Genomic DNA, 26,851 nt, shown 5'->3' on the forward strand with positions numbered 1-26,851 from the left:
TCCTAAGTTGCAGTCTGAGCTGGTACCTCAGGACAAAGGACAACTACTCCTAATACTTACTGCCCAGTACTGGTCGGGGGCAGGGCCAACAGCTGACCTTGAAAACCCAAGCATCTCGGTACCACGTCACTCTCTCTGACTCATCGCAGTTGAGAAGGTATGCCTTGGGCTGGGAGCAGCTTCATAGAGAGCTTTCACCTGTTCTGTTTCTGCCCTTGTCTCCTCATCAGCCCACAAGCCCAGGCTGCTCAGGTGTGTCCCTCACTGATGCTCAGGGAGCCAGTGGAGCATATGCCAACCCACCACGTCAGAAAGGCTGTCCCTTTTCTTTAGGACCCTGATGTTGCCCAATCTAGGACCATGTTCACCTATGTTGCACCCCAAGTTGGGCAATAAGCTGCCCTCCACCTCCTCCCAAGCTCTCTACTCTCCAGGCCTGGAGAGAAAGGGAGAAGGTGGAAGAGGACACCACTGTTCCTTAGAGAAGCCCCCAGGCTCTGTCCTTCTTCCTTCCTGCCTTGCTGAGCCTTGGAGTTACCCTGTAGTTTAGGGAGGAAAGTTCAGGAACACTGATTCGGGCTTCAAAAGTCAAATTGAATCCACTCCATCTGTCAATTCAGCACATTGACAGTGGGCCCAAGATTGCTTAACACCTAATGCATCATGGTTAGTGATAAAGTAACACTCGTAGTCACTGATGTTGTAGATAAAACGCAAGATCATGTCAACCACATTGTTCCCCTCCCCTGTAGACACACAGGCTCTGGCCATGAGCTTCATATTATTGCAACCCATTGTTAACACACAAACCCTCAATCTAAAGCACATTTTTAGGAAGCAGTGATTTTAAAAAATTAATCAAGGCTGCTATAAACGTTCATGTGGAAGAAAACTAAGTTAACAGAATATATTTTACTGGAAGAAGACTCTTGGCTTTTGAATACATATAAGACAAAGGGAAATGTATCAAAGTAATGGCTGCCTAGCAGACACTGCAAGGAACTTACCGGAGTGGCCAGGATAGTACACTTTCTTTTTCTTTCTTCCTTTTTTTCAGTATTTTAAAACACTTTATTTATTCATTTTGGCCATGCCACACAACATCTTAGTTCCCCCACCAAGAATGAACCCATGCCCCTTGCAGTGGAAGCATGGAGTCTTAACCACTGGACCACTAGGGAAGTCCCAGGCTATCATGCTTTAACCACTGGACCACCAGGGAAGTCCCAGGCTATCATGCTTTAACCACTGGACCACCAGGGAAGTCCCAGGCTAGCATGCTTTCTAATTAATGTGTCACTAACTGCAGGAAAAGGGGTGCTTCTAAAGTGTCTGACACGTTTGCCTCAGTCAATGATATCTGTCGTTTGCAATGACTTCCCTCCTGTAGTCAAATTCTAGCCCACATCTAAACGTATCTCACTGGTGGTGGTGGAGTCGCTAAGTCGTGTCCGATTCTTGCAACCCCATGGACTGTAGGCTGCCAGGCCTCTCTGACCATGGGATTCTCCAGGCAAGAATACTGGAGTAGGTTGCCATTTCCTTCTCCAGGGTATCTTCCCAACCTAGGAATCAAACTTGGGTCTCCTGCATTGCAGACAGATTCTTTACCAACTGAGCTACAAGGGAACCCTATGTATGTCATTACTTATCGTAAAAGAACAGATTCTGAATTCACAACAGAGATGCTCTGAAGGAAGAGGCAGAGACTCTCAGGCATCACTTGGAGGAGAACACAGGCCCAGCCCACGTGACCTGCAGCCTGTGGTCAATATCACATCAAGGTTCTCAGGTTCAGAGATACAGGGAAGACAGCAGCAATTCCTGAGTGTCCTCCTTTGGGGGGATGCCAAAGAGATAGTGACCGTCTCGAATCTAGGAATGGGACTGCAGGTCCACGCACACAGGGGGCCTCTGCACAGACCCCTGAGAAGCTGTCACACCACCTGCTCCAGCAGCAGTGCGTCCTCTTCACACAGTGCCCACCGGCGATCTAGACACAGAGGGGGAAAAGAGAGTTCACTGACACACGCTGGTTTTCCCACGGCGATCCCCACGTGCACAGGAAGCAGCCCACGAGATGTGCCACCAGTGTGGACAGCCGAGGAGCCGTCCCTGACCTTGCTCTTTCCCTGGGACTGGAGGGCACTCCCCGCCCGCCCCTGCCCCCGACCCAAGGTGCAGAGTTACCCATGCCATGCCTTTCACCTGCTGAGTATCTGTTGAGCGCAGGACCACTTCCCCCCACGCCCTCTTTGACCCTCCTCGATCCCAGCTGTTCCTCATGGTTCCAACCCCCTCCTCCCTCCATTCCACTCATTCCTCAAAAATGACGGTCGCACATACCACACTGCTGAGAAGGACAGGAATGCGAGGACAATCACAACAGCCATGGAGCCCAGCCCAACGCCCACCATCTGCGGCAGCAAGAGTGTGAGTGATGAACCTGTGAGACAAAAACCACACACTGAGCCCACAGCGTCCGGAATCACGGTGCCCCCAGGAGCTGTACACCCACCTATGCTCACTCCGTATTAGCCAGAGCTTGACCCCCTTTAACAAACCATCCCAAGAAGGCTCAGAGTGCCTCTGGGCCCTCTGAGCTGGCCCTGAGGACAGGGCATCAGGGAAACACTCTCCCATGGCACTATTGAAAAAGGAGCATAAAAATGAGATCATGGTCTAACTTGAATGTAACTTCAAGGGACAAAAGCTGGTCTTTTGGGGGCACACAAACACACACTTCATCCTGTGTTGTGTGTCTCCATCCTCCTTCAAGTCAATTACACTTGATCAATTTTTACAGGCAGATTTCCTTTGCCTTGAGGAGGACATCATTCTGACATCATTTGGAGTTTTGCTCCAAAAATGATAGTTTAGCTCAGTGGTCAAATACAGCAAACAAATCGTCTCTGTCGAGTAGAGTCATCTGTCACTTTCCCCACACATCAGTAAGGGTGATACCTCCCTGCTCTGGTCAGCAGACTGCCATGAGGATAAAATAAGAAAACTGATGTAAAAGCTCTTTGAAAGGCATTCATGTGTTCTATCGGAGAAGGCACTGGCGACCCACTCCAGTACTCTTGCCTGGAAAAGCCCATGGACGGAGAAGCCTGGTGGGCTGCAGTCCATGGGGTCGCTAAGAGTCGGCTGTGACTGAGCGACTCCACTTTCACTTTTCACTTTCATGCATTGGAGAAGGAAATGGCAACCCACTCCAGTGTTCTTGCCTGGAGAATCCCAGGGATGGCGGAGCCTGGTGGGCTGCCGTCTATGGGGTCGCATAGAGTTGGACATGACTGACGCAACTTAGTAACAGCAGCATATGTTCTATTTGGGGGTGCATCGCATGCCAACTCCAGGAAGATCCCTGGTTGTTAATGGGAAAACACCCACATTTGAGTCGCACATTTAGGCCAAATGACTAAATCAAAGGATCATGTTCCAAACTAAAGGCCTCATTTTAATTTGCAAGCACTTACTTACCACTTATTATGTGCCAGACACTGATCAAAAAACCTCTCCTAACCACCCACTGGGTACCATAATAATAGCACAAAGTATTACTACACTGGGCACTATTATTATTCCCATTTTTTTTTTTTAATTTTAACTTTGTAAATTTTATTTTTGATAGTAAATGCCTCGTGGGCAGAGCTTTCTTTTTTTTTTTTTTTTTTTTATTATTTGGAGGCTAATTACTTCACAACATTTCAGTGGGTTTTGTCATACATTGATATGAATCAGCCATAGATTTACACGTATTCCCCATCCCGATCCCCCCTCCCACCTCCCTCTCCACCCGATTCCTCTGGGTCTTCCCAGTGCACCAGGCCCGAGCACTTGTCTCATGCATCCCACCTGGGCTGGTGATCTGTTTCACCATAGATAGTATACATGCTGTTCTTTTGAAATATCCCACCCTCACATTCTCCCACCGAGTTCAAAAGTCTGTTCTGTATTTCTGTGTCTCTTTTTCTGTTTTGCATATAGGGTTATCGTTACCATCTTTCTAAATTCCATATATATGTGTTAGTATGCTGTAATGTTCTTTATCTTTCTGGCTTACTTCACTCTGTATAAGGGTTAGGGAAGAAGAACCTAGACATGGAATGGTTAAGAAACTCCCCCAAAGTCACCCAGCTACTAAATGACAGAGCCAAGATTCAAACCCAAGCTGCCTGACCCCAAGGTCTTGGCTTCTGACCACAGCACCACGCTCTCCCAGTGCAGATCTGACTGCAGCTTTATCTGCAGCAGAGTGGGCCATGTTCTCTCCCAAAGTCAGGGGGGACAGACCAGATCTTTCCTGCACAGGCTGATGATGCTGGGGCCTCGGGCTGTGGCAGTTCAAATTCCTCTTTGGAAAAACAAAAATCTGTACAATGGAGCCCCCAGACTTTAAGATCTCGGGGGGCTGACTCTGCATACATAAAATTAAAAAAGAATGCCACCAAGCCATGGAATAAGTTTAAGGATGTGCATCCATTTCCAAAATTTTCCAGATGATTTGTAATAGCTGTCACTGTTGGAATGTCAAATTACAGTCATCCCTTGGTATCCATGGGGGATCTTCTGGGCCCCCGCTCAGAAAACAAAATCTTCAGATGCTCAAGTCCCTTATATAAAATGGTATAGCATTTGCTTATAACCTATTGTACATTTTAATTCATCTTTAGATTATGGGCTTTCTTGGTGGCTCAGACAGTAAAGAATCTGCTTGCCATGCAGGAGACCTGGGTTTGATCCCTGGTCGGGAAGATCCCCTGAAGAAGGGAATGGCTACCCACTTTAGCATTCTTGCCTGGAAAATTCCATGGACAGAGGACTTTTGGCGGGCTACAGTCCATGGAATTGCAAAGAGCTGGACATGACTGACTAACTATAATACCTAATACAATATAAATGCTATGTAAATAGCTGTAAATAAAAAGTAAATGCTAGGTAAACAGTTGCCAGTGTATAACATTCATTTTTTGCTTTTTGAAACTTTCTGGAATTATTTTTTCTGAATATTTTCAATCCCACAGCTCATTGAATCCATGAATGTGGAGCCTGCAGATACAGAGGGCCAACCGTACTTCATTTTTCTGTATCTTCCTTTTACTGATGCCCCAGGCATATGCTTGGTCCACCCCCTAGGTAACCCAGCACTGCCTCGGAAGAGCGGAAAACAGCAAAAGCAAATATCTGCTACTGTAAGGGGAGAGAAGCTTAAGAGGAAAAATAGCCCTTGAGCTTGAGACCCTCAAAACATAGATGACTTAATTCCCTGGCAGTGAATGTGGTGTATTTGAGAACAGTTCAAGCCACTTAACCATTTCAACATCAATTCTGTGCTAACACAGTAGCCACTAACCCAAAGTGGCTATGTAAATCTAAATTAATTTAAATTAAATTGGATTTGAAATTCAGTTTCTACAATGAGGTACCACCTCACACCAGTCAGAATGGCCATCATTAAAAAATCTACAAATAGCCAGTTTTTTCCCTAAATGTCCCATGGACATCTAATAACAGCATATGAGATACAAAATATATTTAAAATTTTGTAGGATATAAGATTGGGGCTTCCCTGGTAGCTCAGCTGGTAAAGAATCCACCTGAAATGCAGGAGACCCCAGTTCAATTCCTGGGTTGGGAAGTTTCCCTGGAGAAGGAATAGGCTACCCACTCCAGTATTCTTGGGCTTCTCTGCTGGCTCAGACGGTAAAGAATCCATCTGCAATTCGGGAGATCTGGGCTCGATCCCTGGGCTGGGAAGATCCCCTGGAGGAGGGCATGGCAACCCACTCCAGTGTTCTTGCCTGGAGAATCCCCATGGACAGAGGAGTCTGGTGGGCTACAGTCCATGGGATCACAAAGAGTCAGACACGACTGAGCGACTACACACAAGTAAGCACAGGATATATGATTAATATAAATCAATATAAATAGAAATCTATTATATTTAAATTATTAATGAAATCATTCAAGATGTTCCTATTCTTATTTTTTCTGTACTTGATAAAATATTCTCAGATCAATGTTAACATGTCTCACTATGATTATATATTTTTTTCTTTTCTCTTATATTTCTTCTGATTTTTGCTTTATGTATCTTTGTTTCTTTGTTGTCAGGGGTCTAATGGTTTATGATGTCTATCTTCTTTGTGAATTGTACCTTTTATCATGAAAAATATTCATCTTTGTTTCATTTTAAAATAAATAAATTTAATTAAAAAAATAAAGAGGAAACTCTACCAATATAATGTACTGTGAAAAAAAAAAGTCTACAAATAACAAATGTTGGAGAGGGTATAGAGAAAAAGCACCCTTCTATACTATTGGTGGGAATAAAAGTTGGTATAACCACTGTGGAAAATGATACGGAGGCTTCTCAGAAAACTAAAATTAGAATTACCACATGATCCAGCAATCCCACTCCTGGGAATATACCCACATAAAACTATAATTCAAAAAAATACTTGCACCCCTGTGTTCATAGCATCACTATTCACAATAGCTAAAACATGAAAACAACCTAAATGTCAATGGACAAATGAACAGATAAAGATGTGATACATATATACAATGAAATACTGCTCAGCCACAAAAAAGAACAAAATAATGCCATTTGCAGCAACACAGACACAACTAGAGATTATCATACTAAGTGAAGTAAGTCAGAAAGAGAAAGACAAATATCACATGATATCACTTACATGTGGAATCTAAAATATGGCACAAATGAACTTATCTACAAAACAGAAACAGTTTCAGAGACATAGAGAATAGACCTATGGTTTCCAAAGGGGAGGGAGAAGGATGGACTGGGAGTCTGGGGTTGGTAGATGCAATCCGTACATTCAGAATGGATAAACAACAAGGTCCTATTGAACAGCATAGGGAACTATATTCAATATCCTATGATAAACCAGAATGGAAAAGAATATAAAGAAGAATGTCTATATGCATATAACCGAGTCACTTTGCTGTAGAGCAGATTGGCACAACATTAAAAATCAACTACACTTCAATTTTAAAAATTTGAAACAAAAATCCAGTTTCTCAGTCACACTCTTTTAAGTGCACATTTCAAGTGCCCAGTAGTCACACGTGGTGAGTGGCGATCACTCTGGACAACACACCTTTAAAACCTTTCCGTCACTGCAGACATCTACAGACATGGCTCAGATCTCTACAACCAGGCCTGAGAGCAGTGCGAGTCTCCCGGAGACTCTACAGAGGAGCCGCTACAGCAAAAGCCGAGTAGAACACACCTTTTGCTAAAGAGCCAGGCACACGATTCCCTCAGAAAGTGTTGTCAAGAGACTTTCTAGAGAAGCATGATGCATACTGTTTGGCTGCTTTTGGTATTCAGAAGAAAAGGGCCTTCACATTTTTAAGAAGCCATATTATGAAATGGGAGGAGGCTCTCTGATTAAATTAGAAATTAATAAAGAAAAAATCAGGAGTGACTTGAATGACTAGCTATTAAAACAGTGCAGTATCAGTACAGGAAAGGATATAGCTCAAGAAAATAGAAAGCCCAGGGTCCTTCGTGGTGGTCCAGAGGTTAGGAATCCACCTGCCAATGCAGAGGTCACAGGTTTGATCCTTGGTCTGGGAAGATTCCACATGCCTCGGGGCAACTAAGCCTGTTGGCCACAACTACCGAGTCTGAGCTCTAGAGCCCGTGCTCTGCGACAAGAGAAGCCACCACAATGACAAGCCCAAGTACCACAAAAAAGACACGGTGCAGTCAAAAATAAATAAATTTAAAAAAAAATTTTTTTTAAGTAGAAAGCCCAGAAACAGCCCCAAATATATAAAAGAATTTCAAAGCTTGAGTACTGGAGTCAGGTTGACCAAGTCTGTGTTGGACACTACCACTTCCCAACTGTGTGACCTTGGGCAAGTCATTCAGCCATTCTGGGCCTCAGTTTCCCCACTGAGGGATGCGCCAATAATATGGGAATCATGGCCACAGTACCCACTTTATGAGATTATTGTGAGAAATACATGAGTTCAGACAGGTTAGCATTGTGCCCGGCACACCATAAGCAATTGGCAAATGTTAGCTATTGCTGATATTGGCACGATTCTTGCTGGTAGAACAGCTCCTGGTTATATGTCTTTTTTTCTACACTGTATATGTGCTCTGTGAACATGAGTGAATCCAATCATGGTATAGCCACATGCTTCTTTAGGGACTTGCCACATTAATTTCTTACCGAGAAAATTTACAACTGGCCAATGGGTATTACATTTTTCAAAGCTTTGTCATCTGGTTAACCCTCCCTTCCATGACCTCATGCCATTTCTCATCTCAATCACTTGTAGAATATTCTTTTAGAAACCCAAGTGAGTGAAACATGTGTATATCCTAGATTCTCAGTGACTCGTTCTTTAACCAGTTAATCCATTAGGCTTAAGCCAGTCTCTGTAGTGTGGCTCCCGGAAGAGGCATGGGGCTCAGGAGGAATGATGGGTTCCCTGGCCTTATCTTTAACCTCTTCACTAATGGAAATATCACAGGTACTGAAGAATCCGTTTAAAAGGCCCCATTCCTACTCTTAGATTTTGTGACAGCTTGAGGACTTCCTATGGTTATGGACTTTTTCATGAATTTACACCAGCAGGGTCATTTTCTGAAAGCAACAATTCTGTTCTCCAAAAGGTACAAATAATGGCACTGTGACTTCTATTTAGCATGTTAAATTTCTCTCTGCTATTCTAGGGTTCCCTTGCTTGAATCCCCTGAGGAGTGCATGCGTGCATGCTAAGTCACTTCAGTTGTGTCCGACTCTGTGCGACCCTATGGACTGTAGCCCACCAGACTCCTCAGTCCATGGGATTCTCCAGGCAAGAATACTGGAGTGTACTGCCATGCCCTTTTCCAGGGGATCTTTCTGACCCAGGGATTGAACCCATGTGTCCTGTCTCCTGCTTTGACAGGCGGGTTCTTTACCATTAGTGCTATCTGGGAAGTCACTCCTGAGAAGTAGAAGATGGCAAAGGAGATCAAAGTAGAAAACTAATTTAGAGATAAATAAAACCTGATGAATCAGTAAATTATTGAATTCATCCTCTCTTGCAGCTTAACAAATCACCATACTTAGCAATAGCACCCATTTATCAGCTCACAGTTCCATGGGTCAGAAGTTCAGGCCCACTGACTGGGTTCTCAGCTCAGGGTCTTACAGGGCTGAAATAAGGATGTCAGGAGGTCTGCACTTTCCTCTGAAGTCTCTGGAGAAGAATCTGCTTCCAAGCTCATGCAGCTTGTGGGCTAAATTCAGTTCCCTGCAGTTGTAAGACTGAGGTCCCCATATTATTACTGGCTGTCAGCCAAGGGCCGCTCAGCTCCTATAGGCTGCCAGCATCCTTGCCATGTGGTCCTCCCCATCTTCAAAGCCAGTAGGAGAAATCATTATATCAAACACATCTCTCCCTTGGAACCTTCAAATTCCCCGGTCTCTGACTTCTAGACACAGATTTAAAGGGCTCACATGATAAGACCAGGTCCACCTGGATAATCTCCCTATTTGGGACTTCAGTTATATCTTTAAATATTTTCACAGCAACAACTAGAATAGTCTACGAATAAGTAAGAGCAGGTGGGTGTACCACAGGGATCAGGAATTTGTGAGGCTGTATTATTAACAGAATACTACCTACTACAATTATGAAGGTTCAAAATGAGTGTGTGTGTGTGTATGCATATATACACATGCATAGCATATTCATACATATACATACCCACTAGGCTTATATCTGGATGTCAATCTTCTCTGGCTTATTTGGTAGTATTGCACCTACTATGCTTCATTTTTCATCAGACTGTACTACTAGTTCCCCAGTAATCATTCAGCCCAATCCAATAAGTTTGGGTAAGTACCTACTGCTTACCAGGCACTGCTCTAGCTCTTCAGATGCTGTCCCTCAAGCATAAGAAAAGACAAGTGCACCAGTGGCTTGGAAGTACAGTAGGATGGCTAAAGAGAGGGAGGGAGAGAGATCCTGTCCTGCTGAGGAAATCTTTAAAGTTTCAAGGAGAAAATGGCATTTGATTTTAATCTTGAAGAACAGGAGGGATTGTAACAGAAATTGCAGGAAGGTTGTAGGGTGATCCAGGTGAAAGTAAGCACAGAATCATGTGAGCAAAGACATTAAGGAGAGAAAAGAAGGGACATAGGCAGAGAAGTGCAGGCATGTTGGTTTCAATGGAGAAGACTGGAGATGCAATCAGAAGGGTACATTGGTGTCCAACTGAGGCCTTGGAAACCAGACTAAGAAGTACTGGCAGGACTTCCCTGGCGGGCCAGTGGTTAAGAATCTGCCTGCCAATGCAGGAGACTCGGGTTCGATCCCTGGTCCAGGAAGATCCCCCATGCCGCTCAGCAGCTAAACGTGTGCACCACAGCTACCAAGCCGACACTCCACAAGACAAATCACCGCAATGAGAAGCCTGTGCACCGTAAGAAAGCGTAGCCCCTGCTCACTGCAACTAGAGAAAGGCTGTGTGCAGCAACAAAGGCGCAGCGCAGCCAAAAGATACATGAATAAATTCCCCCCAAAATAATTTTTAAAAAAAGAAGTCGTGGAGAACTCTGGAGGGACCATCAGGGGAAATCAGAAAATCAGTACTGCACCTTAGTAACATGTCGGGTGGGAGGGTAGGCTGGAGGGAAGAGGGGACCCCTGAACACTCTGATGGGAGATAAGAAATAGGTTTGGCCAGTCGTCCAAAGGCCTCTGCTCAGGGAGTGAACACAGAAATGACAGAGAGGCCTGCCCAAGTGCAAAATGTGGGCTAAAAGAGAAAGAGAAGGAGTCATAAATGACTCAGAGGTTTCATGCCTGTGACTAAAGAATGTTCCCTGATGAGAACGTACACTTTCTCATCATCTCACGTATCAGATGATCTTGTGCTATGACTCAGGAAAACACAGGCTCAAGTCCTTTGTGGCTGGAAAGGATCGCAGAGATCTTGGAGGAAGGCAATGTAGAACCAGCCAAGTTAAATACAATTTACAAGACACTCGACTGATTACGAGCAGGACTTGGGCAAGGGAGCTCAGGCCTCAGCATTTCCCACCAAACCCAGTGCTGGCTCCCTGGTCATCATCACAAAGCCCTCTTAGGGGAATGTGTAAAAGGTAAAATAGCATAATTCATCAGTGGGCAAAAGCAAGAATGGGGCTGTTGCTTGGCACGAGTGAACTGAAACAATCTCAGGACTAGTTTGGATCCTAGCTCTCTCCAGATTACTTTCTGAAAAGTCAGTCTCCAAAACTTCTGCAAAAGGAGATGACCAGGTGAGTGTACCACCCAAGTAAACACTGTACATAGATGTATCTGTGCTAGTGTTCCCTTCAGAATTTCAACACCACAGTGGGTTTTCTATTATCTCAGAGCTTTCTAGTAGCTTGTATTTAAAGGTTCAAACCCTCTTTCAATATGAGGGGGAAAGGGTACTGCCAAAAACCACTTAGATATTTCCAAAGCAAAATATTTCCTGTTAATCTCGGTAGAATGACCATAGCCAGCTCTTTGGCCATTTCTTCTAACTAGTTTGAGTTTGTTACTCACACCAAACAGCTGTGGAAAGCAGTAGATTCTGGAAGCTATTGTTTCTGAAGGGCCTATCCACAATGCTTGTATGCCTCCATTTTTCTGATAGAAGCAACTCTTTTCCTTGTAGGAACTCCTTTCCACCCCTTAAGCTTTCAGGAATGGATTGGTAGAAAAATTTCCAAATGTTGGAATGTGTGATTGTTTCTTGTGGCCATCATTCGATTCCAAGAAAGGGGGCTTAGCTAACCAGAAAACAGAAATGTACTGGCGCACATCTTTGTTAAGAGAGGCCCTCAATTGTGATGCTAAGTGAAGTTAAATCAGAGAAAGACAAAAGTGGTATGATCTCAATTACACATGGAATCTTAGAAAGCTGAAGTCATAGAAGCAGGGTAGCATGGTGGTTGTCAGGGGCTGGGGGGTGGGGGAAATGAGATATTGGTCAAAGGGGATCAACTTTCAGATGTAAGATAGGTAAGTTCTGGGGATCTAGTGTATAGCGTGGTGACTATAGTTAACAGTACTGTACTGTACACTCGGAAACTGCTAGGAGACTAGGTCTTAAACATTCATACATACACAGATTTTATATATATATATATAAAATATATATATATATAAAATCACGTATTATACAGTGATTATGCGAGGTGATGGAGATATTAACTAACCTCATGGCGGTAATCATTTTGCAGTATATACATGAATCAAATCACACTAAACACCTTAAATTCACACATTATATGTAAATTGTTTTCACAAGAAAACTGAAGAAAGAGAGAGAGGCCCTCACTACCTGGCAATATGCAATCCAAGATGGCGGACGGTCAGGTAATGCTCAATACCCGGATGAAAAGCCATGAGCGCTACCCCTGTTGAAGTTGGTGTGATGAGAGATAAAAAGACGGGAAGTGAGTTTAGGGGATAAGCAGACAAATGAAGAGGGGCTTCTCTGATAGCTCAGTCAGTGAAGAACCCACCTGCAATGTGGGAGAACCGGGTTTGATCCCTGGGTTGGGAAGATCCCCTGGAGAAGGGAAAGGCTACCCACTCCTGTATTCTGGCCTAGAGAATTCCATGGACTATATAGTCCATGTGGTTGCAAAGAGTCGGACACAACTGAGCAGCTTCCACTTTCAGACAAATGAAGGAAGCTTAGTGCTCCAGGTCCCTCCCAGTCAGTTCCTGCTAGGTACCCTCCACCGACAGGGTAACACATCCCCCAGTTGAAATGCACCATCTAGTGGAACCCTCCTGGAAGCAGGGTGATGCGGGCTTTTCCTAACCAGCCCAGCCTATTGTTTTACGCTGCTCTGAGGTGAGGGACAGGATGTCAGGAGTTAAACTGATACTCCAGGCTACGAGCAGAATTCCTCAGGCAGTTGCTAGGATGCATGAACCGCAAGGAAAAGGTCCAGACTCAAAAAGGTCATAAACTTAACAAGATTTCTGGTATTAGCTACAAATTAATGGAATTCCTATGAGTCAAATCCAGTGGCTGGCTGCCCTCTGGTTTACAGAAATATCCTGCCAGGGAAATCCCAGCCTGGCGAACAAGACCTGTGGTAGCTCAATCCCTAAGGCAACTCCTCCACCCGTATCACTGCACCCCACCCAGAAGCAGAAGGTTTGAGCTGTAGGGTCCTCAGCGGGCTCCTCCCTGCCACATCTCTGGGAGAGCTCTGAAGCAGAGGGACAAGGCGCTCCCCCATCAATCAGGCAGAGTCCAAAACAGCCAAACTGACTGAGGAGGTGACCCATTCCGCTGCCAGCCCAGAAGAGGCTTGCTTTTCCTGTCCAGCAGGATAGGGTCATTGGTATTGGTCCCCTGGCAACTGCATGGTTCTTTTGTGGGAGAAGGCGGGGGAGGGGGGGTGCTGTGCTGGGTCTTAGTTACAGTGTGCAGGCTTCTTTAGTTGTCGCATTTTTGGCTTCTCTAGTTGCAATGCATGAGCTCTAGAGTGTGGCAGGCTCAGTGGTTGCAGACCATGGGCATAGTTGCCCTGTAGCATATGGGATCTTAGTTTCCCAACCAGAGATCGAACCTGTGTCCCCTGCACCAGAAGTCAGATTCTTAACCACTGGACCACCAGGGAAGTCTTGCACAGCACGGCTCTTTATCTTTTCTTCCCATTTTTTAATGATTTTATTTATTTAGTTAGTTATATTTTGGCCCTGCTGGGTCTTCGTTGCGTCACGAGGGTTTTCTCTAGTTGCAGCAAGAGGGGGCGACTCTCTAGTGGCAGTGTACAGGCTTTTCGTTGCAATGTTCTCTTCTGTTGCAGAGCATGGGCTCCAGTGAGCACGGGCTTCAGTAGTTGTGGCTCACAGGCTTAGCTGCCTCACGGCACGTGGGATCCTCCAGGGCCACGTATCAAACCAGTGTCCCTGTATTGCAAGGCAGACTCCTAACCAGTAGACCACCAGGGAAGCCCTTTCCCTCCTTTCTGAATGAATGTATTTATTATGATTATCTGCCTTTCCCTTTCGTATTATATATTGTGATTTGAGAACAGTTTAATTTGCCATTTAATCACAGATTGCTAAGCAGATCATGAGAAGCATATCTAGATTAAGTAGGTCAAGAGGAATGGATGATCCCCTGGTCTTGGACCTGGATTTAGTACAGATCCACCTTTGGACTGTCTTCCTTTTGGGTTCCATTTTTGGTTATATGGAGGATAATTCCACTTTCTTAATGGAGGATGTTTTTCTAAATAGTGTGTGTGTGTGTGTGAATGCATGTGCGTGCATGAGAAGTAACCCAATGGCTGAAAGTAGTGGACTGTTTGTAACTCTTTGGTCTGCCAACATGGTTTGCTGTTCCTCTTTTCCTGGTGGGGGTCATATCGCCCTCTCAATGCGACCCTTGCGGGATTGCCCATCACACTGATCTGCCCCCCAACCAGCCATACCAGTAAGCCCCAGAGCCCAGGTAGGCTGATCACACTACCCCATCTCCTCTTAACAGTGATTCATCCAATGGGTAGTCACCAGCCTAGGAGAAGAGACTCCTGGAACTGAAAAACTGTCTGTCCCCACTGACGCGGCTACCGTGGGGCAGCTGCTGCCCATCCCGCCCCAGCACGTAGTTCACAGTAGAAGAAAGTGAAGCCAGCTCACACTTAGAGGCGACAAGAGACAGAGAGAAAGGGAGAGTCCTACTCATGGTGTTAAGTGCCCAGTCCCAATTCCTGATGATGCCACTCTGATTCCATGAGCTCCCACCACCCCCATCCTTTTCAGCTATGGCCAGTCAGAGATGTGCTTCCATCATCTGTGACAACTTAAAAAGAAATCTCATTAACAGACACTTGATGCTGCTGAGTGAACAGAGGAGAAATGAGGACAGAAAATGGTTTTACCTTTTACATGAGCCCAGACTGCACAGGTACTTCTTCTCACCTGTAAAGGAAAGTATAGCAACATATATAACTGGGCAGCATGTGACATCAGTTTAAATAACACCCCTTAGGTTTTTATCTCTTATTTTGGACAACATGATGTTTAATGTCTCATCCTGGGGACTTACCTGTTGCTTCAGTGGTTAAGATAGCATCACCAGCTCAATGGACATGAATTTGAGCAAACTCTGGGAGACAGTGGAGGACAGAGGAGCCTGGCATGCTGCAGTCTATGGGGTCACAAAGAGTCAGACGTGACTCAGCGACTAAACAGCAAAAACAATCAGTGGTTAAGGCTCAGGGGTTGCTGGTTCAGACCCTGGTCAGGGAACTAAGATCCTGCATGCTGTGCAGTGTGGCCAGAAAAGAAAAGTCTCATTCAGCTGTGACATCTTACGATCTTGCCTCATGATCACCAAGCATTCCAAGGGTCTAGCAGGGCAACAGAGACACAAGTGACCCTAGGAGTGACGACCCTAAAGCTTTCCAATGGCTCTCAGGAAGCACACACTCCAGGGAAAGAGCAGGGATGGTGGTGAAGTCCATTCCCCTTGCTAGCTCTCAGCACCTGGCACTGACTGCCTGGAGAATGACGCTGAAGAGGATTCCAAGGTCACATCCAGGTTCCAAGGTCACATCCAGGTTCAGCAAGATACAGTGATGCATCTTATGGGCAAGGCTATGAGAAGGTTTGGGATTACAAACACTTCACTTCTCTAGATGACAGTTGTTGAGCTCAGTTTTCAGTCATGTCTGACTCTTTGTGGCCCTGTAGACTGTAGCCCGCCAGGCTCCTCTGTCCATGGAATTCTCCAGGCAAGAAATACTGGAATGGGTTACCATTTCCTCTTCCAAGGGATCTTCCCGACCCAGGGATCGAACCCTCCTGTGTTTTCTGCATTGGCAGACACATTCTTTACCACAATGCCACCTGGGAAGCCTCGTGTCAAGTGCATTTAATAAAAGATAATATGCAAGAGTAACCAGTGAAGGGTACATTGCAAGACACTGGGGAAGAAAAAGGACCTCAAACAGCAAGTCTGTTACTAGGAAACTGAGTATATTAAAGGAGAGACATTGACAGGGTCAGATAGAGAAGGGAGCTCATTAAAATATAGTGCCTTGATCAGATGTACATTTTATAAAACTCACTATGGCAGTAGCATGGGGCAAGGGTATAGGTAGAAGAAGAGGCAAGATGATGAGTTAGAAAATTGCTGTTCAGACAGGAGATGTCAAAGGCTAAACAGTGCTAATGAAAGAGAAAAAGATGGTTTTAAATGGCATTAAGGTGACATAATTGACATAATTTGATAAAAGACTACATAAGAAGATAAGAAAAAGACGAGAAATATTCCTAGATTTCTGTATTGGCAACTAGGAACATGGTGATGTTACTTAGTGGGGCAGATACATAAAAGGAAAAGCAAAAAGAGGGGACTGGAAAACTCATACTTCCCAATTTACAGAGTTCTAGTAAGGGCAGTACTGGCATGTTTGAAGTGCAGCCCAAGCTGACTAATACACCCTCCCAGATCAAAGTCTCAGCCTGAGGCAGCAGCTCTGAGCAATCTCTAAATTGCACACACACTCTACCGCCAGTGTTGTCTATGGCTAGAGATACCAACTCAGAATCTCCAGGTGATATTCTAGCAAGGAGGCCTTGTCTCAGTCATAAATACCTCTCAACAAGCTAAGGGCAATATATTCTGGACTTTAGTCTTTCAATTCTTAATCCCTACATAATTGTCACAGAACACCACCAGACCTTTTTGCTACTTGGACATAGTCTTAGTTTTATATCAAGCATGATAATGGCACATTTGACTTGTGTCCTATAGAAAATTGAATAGCATGTTTCAGTTTCAAATATGTGATGAAACTTACATGCGAGATGCCTCAAATTCATCAGTCAAGAGATGTTTCTATTAATAGAATTTTTCTAGTTTTCATTGCCAACCAATATGAATTGATATCAAACTTTGAGTTCTCCTAGGGCAACCATGACAATGCTCCTTCCAGAAGCTCTTCCACCCCTGACTGATCGATCCAGCTCTGGCTATTCTGCTTGTCCAGATCATTATAATTATTCATTCTATAAGGAGTATACATGTCTCATGTTTTCATGTTTCTCATGCTTCTCATGAGTTTCCATATCTCAAGAAAGAAGCACTGCTAGAAACACACAGACTCTTTAAGGATTGAGAGATGAGAGTGGGGCTTACGCAATAGCCAGGGAAGTAACGGAAGCAGAATAGAGCCAGAAAATAGTGCTGAGCATGATCTGCCCCTCCCTCTTGCTTCCCAGAGAATGAGGGAAGGCAGCAGCCTGGCAGGAGTACAGGGAAGTGGCAGAAAGACCTAGATGTGCCACCCCAGCTCAGGCTTCCGCAATGCAGTGGGATGAGGGCATTCATAAAGCTTAGGAAAAAACAAAACAAATTCAGTCCAAACACAGATCCAAACAGGTTCCCCCAGCAAGTTCAGAATATCCACCTCCAGAAAGGTTTCACCTGCCCCTCCTTTATAAAGTGAAAGGGTTCAACACATGTTTATGGTTCTTACATGCAGTGTTCATCTCAGATATGGGGAAAACAAATGTTCAATTATTTAAATTTCACATGAAGAGGAAAATATCAAATTCACAAGAGTTTTTAAAGAAATATACCTCATCCCATTCACTTGTGATTCGTAATATAATGCAGTAATCATGCCCTGTTTTCAAGGGTGCATTATAATATTTCCCATAGTACAGCCTGTCTCCAATAGATATCTCCATGGCATCATCGGGAATATCCTTGGCCAGCAGTTCTGCAGTCACGTATCCACTGGCCTCAGAAGCTTTGCTAAAGAATGAAGCAGCTTCTTCAGAATCACAAGCAAATGTGCTTTGGAGGGCCAAGGGAAGCACTAACACCTGATATGAACTGTAAGAGAAAAGAAAATGTCTATCAGACCCTTGCTTGGGTTGGCGGGGGGTCATTCTTTCATTTATTCATACTTATTGAGCACCAGCTATGAGATCGACACTTTGCTAGATGCTGGAGATACAACACTGGATAAAAGTCCTTGTCTGTGTGGGCTTCACGATCTGACAGCTCCAGCAGTCATGGAACTCCAGTTGGAACCAACAGTGTTCAAGCTTCATGACACTGGGGGAGTGATTAAGTTCTGGCTGCAGATGGCTACCTGGTAAACTGCCTGGAGCATACGTGTCATAAAGTTGATCTAATCAATGACTTTTCTCGTGGGCAAACAAAGTCCAGCTGGGGAAAGGGTTTAGCAGTCACATGGAGGCCTATTGCCTACAGGAGTTAGTGCACTAAGTCTGCCAAAAGACTCCACGTAATCACATGAGGAGCCTAAAACAGAATTCATGTGACAGACACTCCCTCCAGTTCATGGACTGATACCGAAGTTCCTATGAAATGAATGAGAAGCATGGAGTGCAAAGTCACCATGAACTCATCTAGTCTGACAATATCCTTCAACAGCTGGAAAGGGAAAATCTTGTATGTTCCCTACATGTGGACAAAGAAACACACTAGCAATCTGGTTTCATTTTATCATGTTTCAGGATTATTTATCCCACCAAACAGAAAAATCTGTCAGTGAAAGAAAGTGTAAGAACAAAAACACTCTGAGAACAAATCACAGCTTCCTTTCTATTTCCATCTGTTTGGGCTCATCTCCTAGTAAGTTGTGGGATGTCTGCTTTCTCTATCAGGCTTGATAGTAAGGACTTGAATGATTTACTACTGCATCCTTGCAAATCTTTGCACAGTTCTTTGGCTACGACTGACTTTTCTTGAGTTGAAATTTCAGTAAAGAAGAAAAACATGCATCAGGACCAAATATGATTAGGATAATTTCCCAAACTCATTAGCACATGTAATTCTATTTTACCAGTAAGTATACACTTCCTGCTCCACATTCCTAATGCCCCATCTCCTGCTTCCTAAGAGCCCATGAGTTACTAGGTTAATAGCAGGTGTTGGATTTAGAAAGTATCCACCCACCAGGCTCCCCAAATTCCTAGGTGTCCTCAGGCCCCTGATTTCCACAAAGTTTCTGGATTCACTTTCAGCAACAAGCTTGGGACAAAAATGACAAAGTAAAGCCCGCAGGGCAATGCTTTGTCACTGCTACCACCAGTAAACATTTACTAAGCCTCACTGCCTACAAAGGAACACCTTTAACAACAAACTTTCCTGGGGACTTGAAGATGAAGACACCCCTATGAATCACAGACACAGGTAAAAAAGCAAACGGGCAGCAGGCTCCATGCTGTCTGTAAGCACATCTTCAAGTCCCTCTCTTACCATGTAGGTAGTGATGTTCAAGCGCAAGTTCAAGGCTCATTTGAACTCATCTGTTTCTGAACATTTCCCAGGAGAGGTACCATTCAAGAGGCATAAAGCAGTCTCCCCAGTTAGTATGATCATAACCACCCGAGTCGCTTGATAATTGTACAGATTTCCAGCCCCCGTCCCAGACCTACTCAATCAAAATCTCCAGTAGATTCTGAGAATTCATGTTGCTGATAAAGCACCCTAGGTGATTCCTGGAATCTAGCAAGTGTGGGTGACATAAGCAAGAGGGGAGCCGGGCTACAGGCTACATCATCCTCCAAAGATGACCCGGTTAGAGAGGGGAGGCGTGGGGCCGGAGCCCCTGCTCCACCGAGTGCCCAAACCACTGCCCCACGCCCCCATCCTGGATAATGCACACGGCAAACTCTGGGTTGCCACCCACTGGCAAGGCTGCTTCCCCCAGCTCAAACCAGGTAGTCGGGCCAAGGAAACCACCCCAACATCTTAATGGTAATCAGTGCCAATGACACTGGGGAAGCAGTCATGGCTGTGGAGAGCATGACTGTTCCAGAAGGACTTTTCCCCTCTTTCTCACCACCACCCTCCCCGATGACTCACAGATCTCCACTTCCTGTTTTGGAGGCACTGGCGGGCTCAGAGCACCAGGGTAGACTGTCATTTGGCTTCTCCTTCTGCCTTACATAATTACCTGGCCTAAATATCACGTCGGTATTGCACATTCTCTCAGGCACTGAGGTCACGACTTCCACTCTCCTTCCAGCCACAGAATTACAGTGCCTTCCAGTAACTTGTCAGGAATTAAGACACAGAACAACTTAGGCCATACATATGCCTGCAAAGACTTTTGAGCACTTACTGAGCTCAAACGAACAGACACGAAGAGCCCAAGTTTCATTATAAATGGACACACAGATAATTTTGCTAGACTTTCTTTTGACAGTTTTGTGATATCTCATGACTTTTACCCTGATTGTACTGTAGGGTCATTAGACTGAAGGGTCAGGAGAGACATAGGTAGTGTGGGTTAGGTCAAGGAAGCAGGTTATTGCCATCTCCTCTTACTTAAAGTTAATTTTTATTGGAGTATAATTACAGTGTTGTAATAGTTTCCATGGCACAGCAAAGTGAATCAGCTATACATCGACATACATCCCCTCTTTTGTGGATTTCCTTCCCATACCTGTGCTATACAGTAGGTTCTTATAAGTTATCTATTTTGTACATAGTAGTGTATATGTATCAGCTGCAACCTCCCAATTCATCCCACCCTTCTCTTTCCCTCTTTGGGGTCCATACATTTTTTTCTCTATGTCTGTGTCTCTATTTCTGTTTTGCAGATAAGACCATCTATCCCATTTTTCTAGACTCCTGTTAGGAAGTTGCTCATCTCCCCAAATGAACATCAATCTTCCTCTCTAAAAAGGGACTATTTCTGCTTTCCTAACCCTGCCACGACCTGTGTAAACAAAAAGCTTAATTGAACACAACGTAGTCCACCACCTGAGGTAAATTACTTCCACCCTAATACCATCTGGAGTCCCAGAAGCAGTTATTAACAACACAATGCCTTGCCCACATCTCAGTACTTGAATGAATTAAAAGAATTATCCAAATGACTCTCCCAGAAACCACTACATACACCCCAAGGTCACCCTTAAATAAAGGAAAACACATTCTGTCTTTGGTAAGTGAAATGATGCTCCTGATCCACCATCACTAATGGATATACCTGGAGGCCTGAGTGCAAAGGACACCGCCTGACATGTCACAGGCACCCCAGCCAATGCTTATTCAGTGACCAAAGGAGCAGATTCAGTTTCTCGAGCTCAGCTGCCCAAATGCTCATCTCTGGTCCCTTAAAAGTCTCTCTATTCACTAAGGAGGGTGACGGTTGGAATTAAAGGCTCAGTCTGTGCCCAGTGAGTGAAAGTTGCTTAGTCGCGTCCGACTCTTTGCAACCCCATGGACTATACAGTCCATGACATTCTCCAGGCCAGCATACTGGAGTCGGTAGCCTTTTCCTTCTCCAGGGGATCTTCCCAATTCAGGGATTGAACTAGGGTCTCCTGCATTGCAGGCAGATTCTTTACCAACTGAGCTATCAGGGAAGCCCAGTCTGTGCCCAGGGAAACAAAACAAGAGGCCCATTGCCTTAACTACTGCAGCGTAGCCGCCTAAATAGAAGTCTCATCCTCACTCAAATCAGTGTTTCCAAAACACTTCATGGGACCCCTGGGCAGCCATGGGAAAGAGGCCTCTACTCACCTGATGGGTCCATTTTTCTCCGTGGCTTTCTTCAGTCGCAAGCGTGGTAGAGGCCCTCCATGCACAGTGAAAAAGTCTACTTCCGGAAGGGGAGGCTCTGAAAACATGTTGCAAAGAAGAAAACGGATGTGATCAGAACAAGCAGAGACATGAAGAAAGTGGTCCTCATGGGACATCAAGAGGAAAGTTTTCACGAAAGAAGTGATGGGCAAATTCGGACACAGGCTCCAACACAGGCGAATCCTGAACACATGAGGCTAAGAGAAATACGCCAGACAAAGAAGGACAAACATTGCATGATTCCACTTGCGTGAAATCTCTAGAACAGGTAAATCCATAGAGACAGAAATACATTGGAGGTTGCCAAGGGCTGAGGGTGTGGGTAGGGAATGGGGAGTTATTGCTTAATGGTCAACATAGTTTCTGTTTGAGGTGATGAAAACATTTTGAAATAGATCATGGTAATGGTTTACAGCACTGTGAATGTACTTAATGCCAATAACTTGTGCCCTGAAAAATGATTAAAATAGTACATTTTATGTTGTATATCTTTTATTATAATTCTTTTAAAAAGTGATGTCCCAGCACTAATAGAAGGTGGATGCTGTGGTCATTTCAATTATCTTGGAAGATAGGTTCCTGTTTGGTGAGGAGACCAGCATATCTGACTTCTAAGATCCTTTGGGAAAAGTTTATTATTATTATTAATTATTATTATTTTTGGCTGCTCCAAGCAGCTTGTGGGATTTTAGTTCCTTGACCAGGGGATTTTGTGTGTGTGCATGATTATCCTTTTATTTATTTTTATTTTTTAAAATTTTTTTAAATTAATTAATTTAATTGCAGGATAATTACTTTATAATATTGTGATGGTTTTTGCCATACATCAACATGAATCAGCCACCTGATCAGGGATTGAACCTGCGTCCTTGGCAGTGAAAGCATGGAGTCCTAACCTCTGGACTGTGAGGGAATTCCCTAGACTTCTAGAGCCTTTATAATCACACAGCTGTCTGTCCTTATCTTGCTCTCCCCAGCAACCAGATTTCCCAAATAGTTACTTCATAGGGAGGAGAATGCACTGGTTGGTTGACACCAGGGTTCCATCATCTAACTGGGAGTTACATACACAATATGAACATACCGGCCACCACTCTGCCTTGGGGGTCACACAGATAACATGTGTTGGGCGCCCGACACATATATAGATGCCTCATCTCATCTAATCTTCTCAACAGTGCTATCAAGTGGATGAGAGTTATACAGAGAGATAGGAAGAGAAAAAATAAGATATGAAGTCCCCCCAAAATTCCCCTGAATGCTGCCACAGTGGAATTAAGAACTAGAAAGCCAAAACAGACGCTCAAGACTCTTCAACCCAATCAGAAAATAGACTTGGAGTAGAAATTCTCAACTCAAATTATAATAAAAAAAAGGTTTAGAGCTTCCAAGATAGATCTTAAAGCTCTACTGAATATGCTATTTACACACTGCCTTTCAACAAATATTTACTAGCCACCTCTATGTGAGGCTGGGAGAAACAGCCATGGAAGACATGGTTTCTGCTTTCCAGGAGCTCAAAGTCTGATAGCAGAGTCTTGTACACAGGTGGTGCTTGGAGCTACAATAATGGGAGTGGTAGGAATGCGGGGGAAGAATGCCTGACCCAGGGCAGTGGGGTGAGCCTATCAAATACAGAAACTGATATACTCAGAGGCGGGAGGTGAGAGAGTGCATGCAGAGAGAGAGGAGCAGGAGTTCAGTGTGGCCAAAAGATTGAGTTCCAGCTCAGCAGAGGCAGAAAATAAAGTGAGAAATGTAGGACTTCCCTGGTGGCACAGTGGATGAGAATCCGCCCGCTAATTCAGGGGACACGGGTTCGATCCCTGGTCCAGGAAGATCCCTCATGCCGAGGAGCAACTAAGCCCGTGAGCCACAACTACTGAAGCACATGTGCCTAAAGCCTGTGCCCCGCAGCAAGAGAAGCCGCCGCATTGAGAAGCCCAATCAACACAAAAAAAGGTAGTCTCCACTCTCCGCAACTAAGGAAAGCCCGCATGCAGTAGGGAAGACCGAGTGCAGCCAAAATCAAACAAATAAGTAAATAAAAGTTAAGCGGTCTAGGTCAGATCTGAGGTCCTGTAAATAAGGAGAAGTCATCTACAGATTCTTAGCAGATGTATATTTTAGAAAGACAATTTAGACTGCCAGCTAGAGGATGAATTGGAAAAGAGCAAAAGCATAGATTGTCCAAAATCTAGGTAAGAAGTGTCTGAGGCCTGAAGCAAGTGATGGTGCTCACAATGGAAAAGAGGGGGCAGATGGAGGAGATACGTGGGGCAGAGACGGAACGGAGGGTGGTGGAAAATAAGGAAGGGGAAGGAACCTGGGCTTTGGTTTTGGTCACTGAGTCAGTGGTGACGTCATTCATCAAGGTCTGGGGGAAGGTTCAGCCGCAGCTCACTCCTAGACCTGTTAAATTTGAAGTCTTTGTGAAACCGTCCAGCAGGCAATTAGAAATGTGGTCCAGAGCTTACGAGCAAACTGTGATGGCGACATGGAGTCAGTCATCAACAGAAGGGGCTTCCCAGGTGGCACTACTGGTAAACAACCCACCTGCCAATGCCGGAGACATAAGAGACATGGGTTCAATCCCTGGGTCTGGAAAATCCCCTGGAGGAGGGCATGGCAACCCGCTCCAGGATTCCTGCCTGGAAAAATCCCTTGGACAGAGAAGCCTGGTGGGCTACAGTCCATAGGGTTGCGAAGAGTCAGACACGACTCAAGCAACTTTGCTCACACGGCGGCCCAGAGAGATGGTATAAAGGCATCTGAGAAGAAATGAGGGCCCAGAGTGGACCACCGGGACACCCAGGAATCTAAGACCAGGTGGACAAGGGAGAGTTTCCTGTAGTGTTTATTAAACATTAAGTCTAGAATTTCTTCCAACACCATGCAGATACAGTGGCCGTACAAATCATGTTTTCTGTAAATCTGTGGCATTGTTAAAGGCCCTGGGGGTGACTTGGAACAGCCTCTACTTACAGTTAACACTGCACCCTACCGTACTGAAAGGTCCACCACCTTTCCAAGAGGCAGCCAGAAAGAAATTCTATAACACCCCTGAGGCAGACAGTGGCTAGCCTCCTGCAGCCAGCTAGCAATGGGGAGAGGGGAAATGCAGACTGACCAGGTTCCCCACCTGGTCAGGGAACATGAACATTCCAAGTATCTCTACACTCAACCCTCAGGCTATTGCTGAAAGGCCCTTTCATTGGTGACATTTCGTCCTGCAGGAAAGCAAGTGGTTTTTATCACACATTTCCTGTTTTCAGCCCAGAGGGAGATTAACTGTTTACTCTTTTCTGTGTGAGAACCCTCCTCGGGGCTCTTTCAAGTTATTCCTCTGTTTGCTCTTCTCTGAGATGAATAATTCTAGGTCCTCTAATCTCTTGGGGAACCTTTTAAAACCACCTCACCCACCCCAGGAACAGCAGAACGAAGCGCGTGCCCAGTTTAGGGAAGGCGGGCCCACAGCAGGGCAAGCAGGCCTCCCCTGGTTGTTCTGTGCCACATGGCCCCTTTTCAGCCCCAGCATCGTCCGTCCTTCCAGTTCTAAACAGGACACAACCATCCAGTTGATTCAATCAACACATGACTTCTAGACTGCTTTCTGTTCTGCCTGCTCCCCGCCTTCCCCACCTTATAAATAGTCTGTTTTTTCTCTTGAATGCAAAAGCCTGAAGTTGAGTAGACTGTTTCTTTGCTGCATTTTTGAGGTTAAATAACCTTAGTGAAAGTCACTCAGTCGTGTCCGACTCTTTGCTACCCCGCAGACTATACAACCTATGGAATTCTCCAGGCCAGAATACTGGAGTGGGTAGCCTTTCCCTTCCCTTCTCCAGGGGATCTTCCCAAACCAGGGATCGAACCCAGGTCTCCCGCATTGCAGGCGGATAACTTTACTTCTAGCCATATTTTCCAAGGTGCTGTGTCCCATCCCCCAAACTGCTGTCTTTGACTGGTCTGCTCTCCTTTCCATCAGCCCATTACTGATTTTAACCAAATCAGACCCAAGGCAAGAAATGGGTCATGCCTGGGCTGGAGTTCTTTCACCCTGAGTATGTGAGCTGGGGTCAGACCCAGAAGGAAGACATTCACTGCCCCTCCAAGATGCCAACAAAGTCCATTCTCTCCTAGAAGTAAGTGACAAAGACAATTATGGAGGCTGAGAAAACTTTGAAGATTCAGGAGAAAAGCAATGAGGCAGAACTTGTACCCCAAAATATTAAATATATTACAAATTTACAATAACTAAAATAAGACGGTAAAAGCACGGGATAGGCAAAGCAATGGAAGAAGCTTGATAATCAAGAAAGAGACCCAAATAAATAAATGAGAATATAGTGTGTGGCACGGACAGTCTTTCCAAAGGTGATGGGGAACCTGGCTGATCATTTGGGGGAAAAAAAGTTACCATGTAAGTTTAGCCTTATACCACACATCTAAACAAATTCCAAATGGATGCAAGCTAAAATGTGAAAAGCAAAATTGTGAAGAAGCATTAGAACACAGTAGGGAATAAGAACTGATCTGATTGCAAAGTGGGAAAGGCTTTTTCTTGGCATGACCCGAGGCAGAAACGATAAAAGAATCAATAGAATTGATTGCATGAAAACTTAAAATGTCTGAATGTCAAAAAGAACATTGAAAAGAAAATTAAAGAGTACATAACCTGGGGTTCAATACATATAACAAAAGATTACTATCATTAATGTAGGCAAACTATTAAAATCAATGAGAGAAAGGAAGTAAACAGAAGTGCAAATGTGTTACTCCTCTAAGACCCACTAAAATGAACAGAAAGTAAAGGAAAATTTTGTCTGCACCAAATTTAAGCAAAGGTCCCAACCTTGTGCTATAAACGTCAAGTAATTGCAAGGAACTAACACACATGAATATATAAAAGTAAAGATACCCCAGAGGTTCTTTTCTAATCCTCAGCACCTCCTAATTGGCCCACGCCCCCCACTCAATGTGAGTGTGTTAGTTGCTCAGTCGTGTCTGACTCTCTGATCCCATGGACTGTAGCCCACCAGGCTGGCATGATAAATTGAAATTGACAGCAATGGAGAACATAGAGCTTATGCCATAAGTCATCAGGTATCCCAAGGTGAGCTGCAACTCCCTTGTCAGTAAGGTTATCAGACTTGGTTTCTCAAAGAGAAGGAACCATCTTCTTTTATCTTTATCTCCTTTATCACTTAGCACCAGTCTTTGTACATA

The 26,851-nt window shown here is 44.6% G+C and overlaps 1 protein-coding gene across 3 annotated transcripts in view; it reads right to left on the reverse strand.

Annotated features, from left to right (window-relative positions):
- Window positions 1-1,205: 1,205 nt before the first annotated feature.
- The window catches only part of SUSD1 (sushi domain containing 1), a 130,461-nt gene continuing 104,815 nt past the window's right edge, over window positions 1,206-26,851 (reverse strand). The window contains exons 13-17 of one of the 3 annotated variants that reach the window (XM_043453659.1): window positions 21,566-21,662; window positions 17,635-17,893; window positions 14,928-14,967; window positions 2,347-2,446; window positions 1,853-1,993 (exon numbers count right to left, since the gene is read on the reverse strand). In XM_043453659.1, coding sequence (XP_043309594.1) covers window position 1,993; window positions 2,347-2,446; window positions 14,928-14,967; window positions 17,635-17,893; window positions 21,566-21,662 — 497 coding nt within the window. In that variant the 3' untranslated portion in view covers window positions 1,853-1,992. Of the gene's footprint in view, window positions 1,994-2,346; window positions 2,447-14,927; window positions 14,968-17,634; window positions 17,894-21,565; window positions 21,663-26,851 lie in introns of those variants that run through there. The other 2 variants (XM_043453660.1, XM_043453661.1) reach the window with 2 other exon arrangements.

Source organism: Cervus canadensis, chromosome 30, assembly GCF_019320065.1.
Source record: "Cervus canadensis isolate Bull #8, Minnesota chromosome 30, ASM1932006v1, whole genome shotgun sequence".
Taxonomy (NCBI): Eukaryota; Metazoa; Chordata; class Mammalia; order Artiodactyla; family Cervidae; genus Cervus; species Cervus canadensis.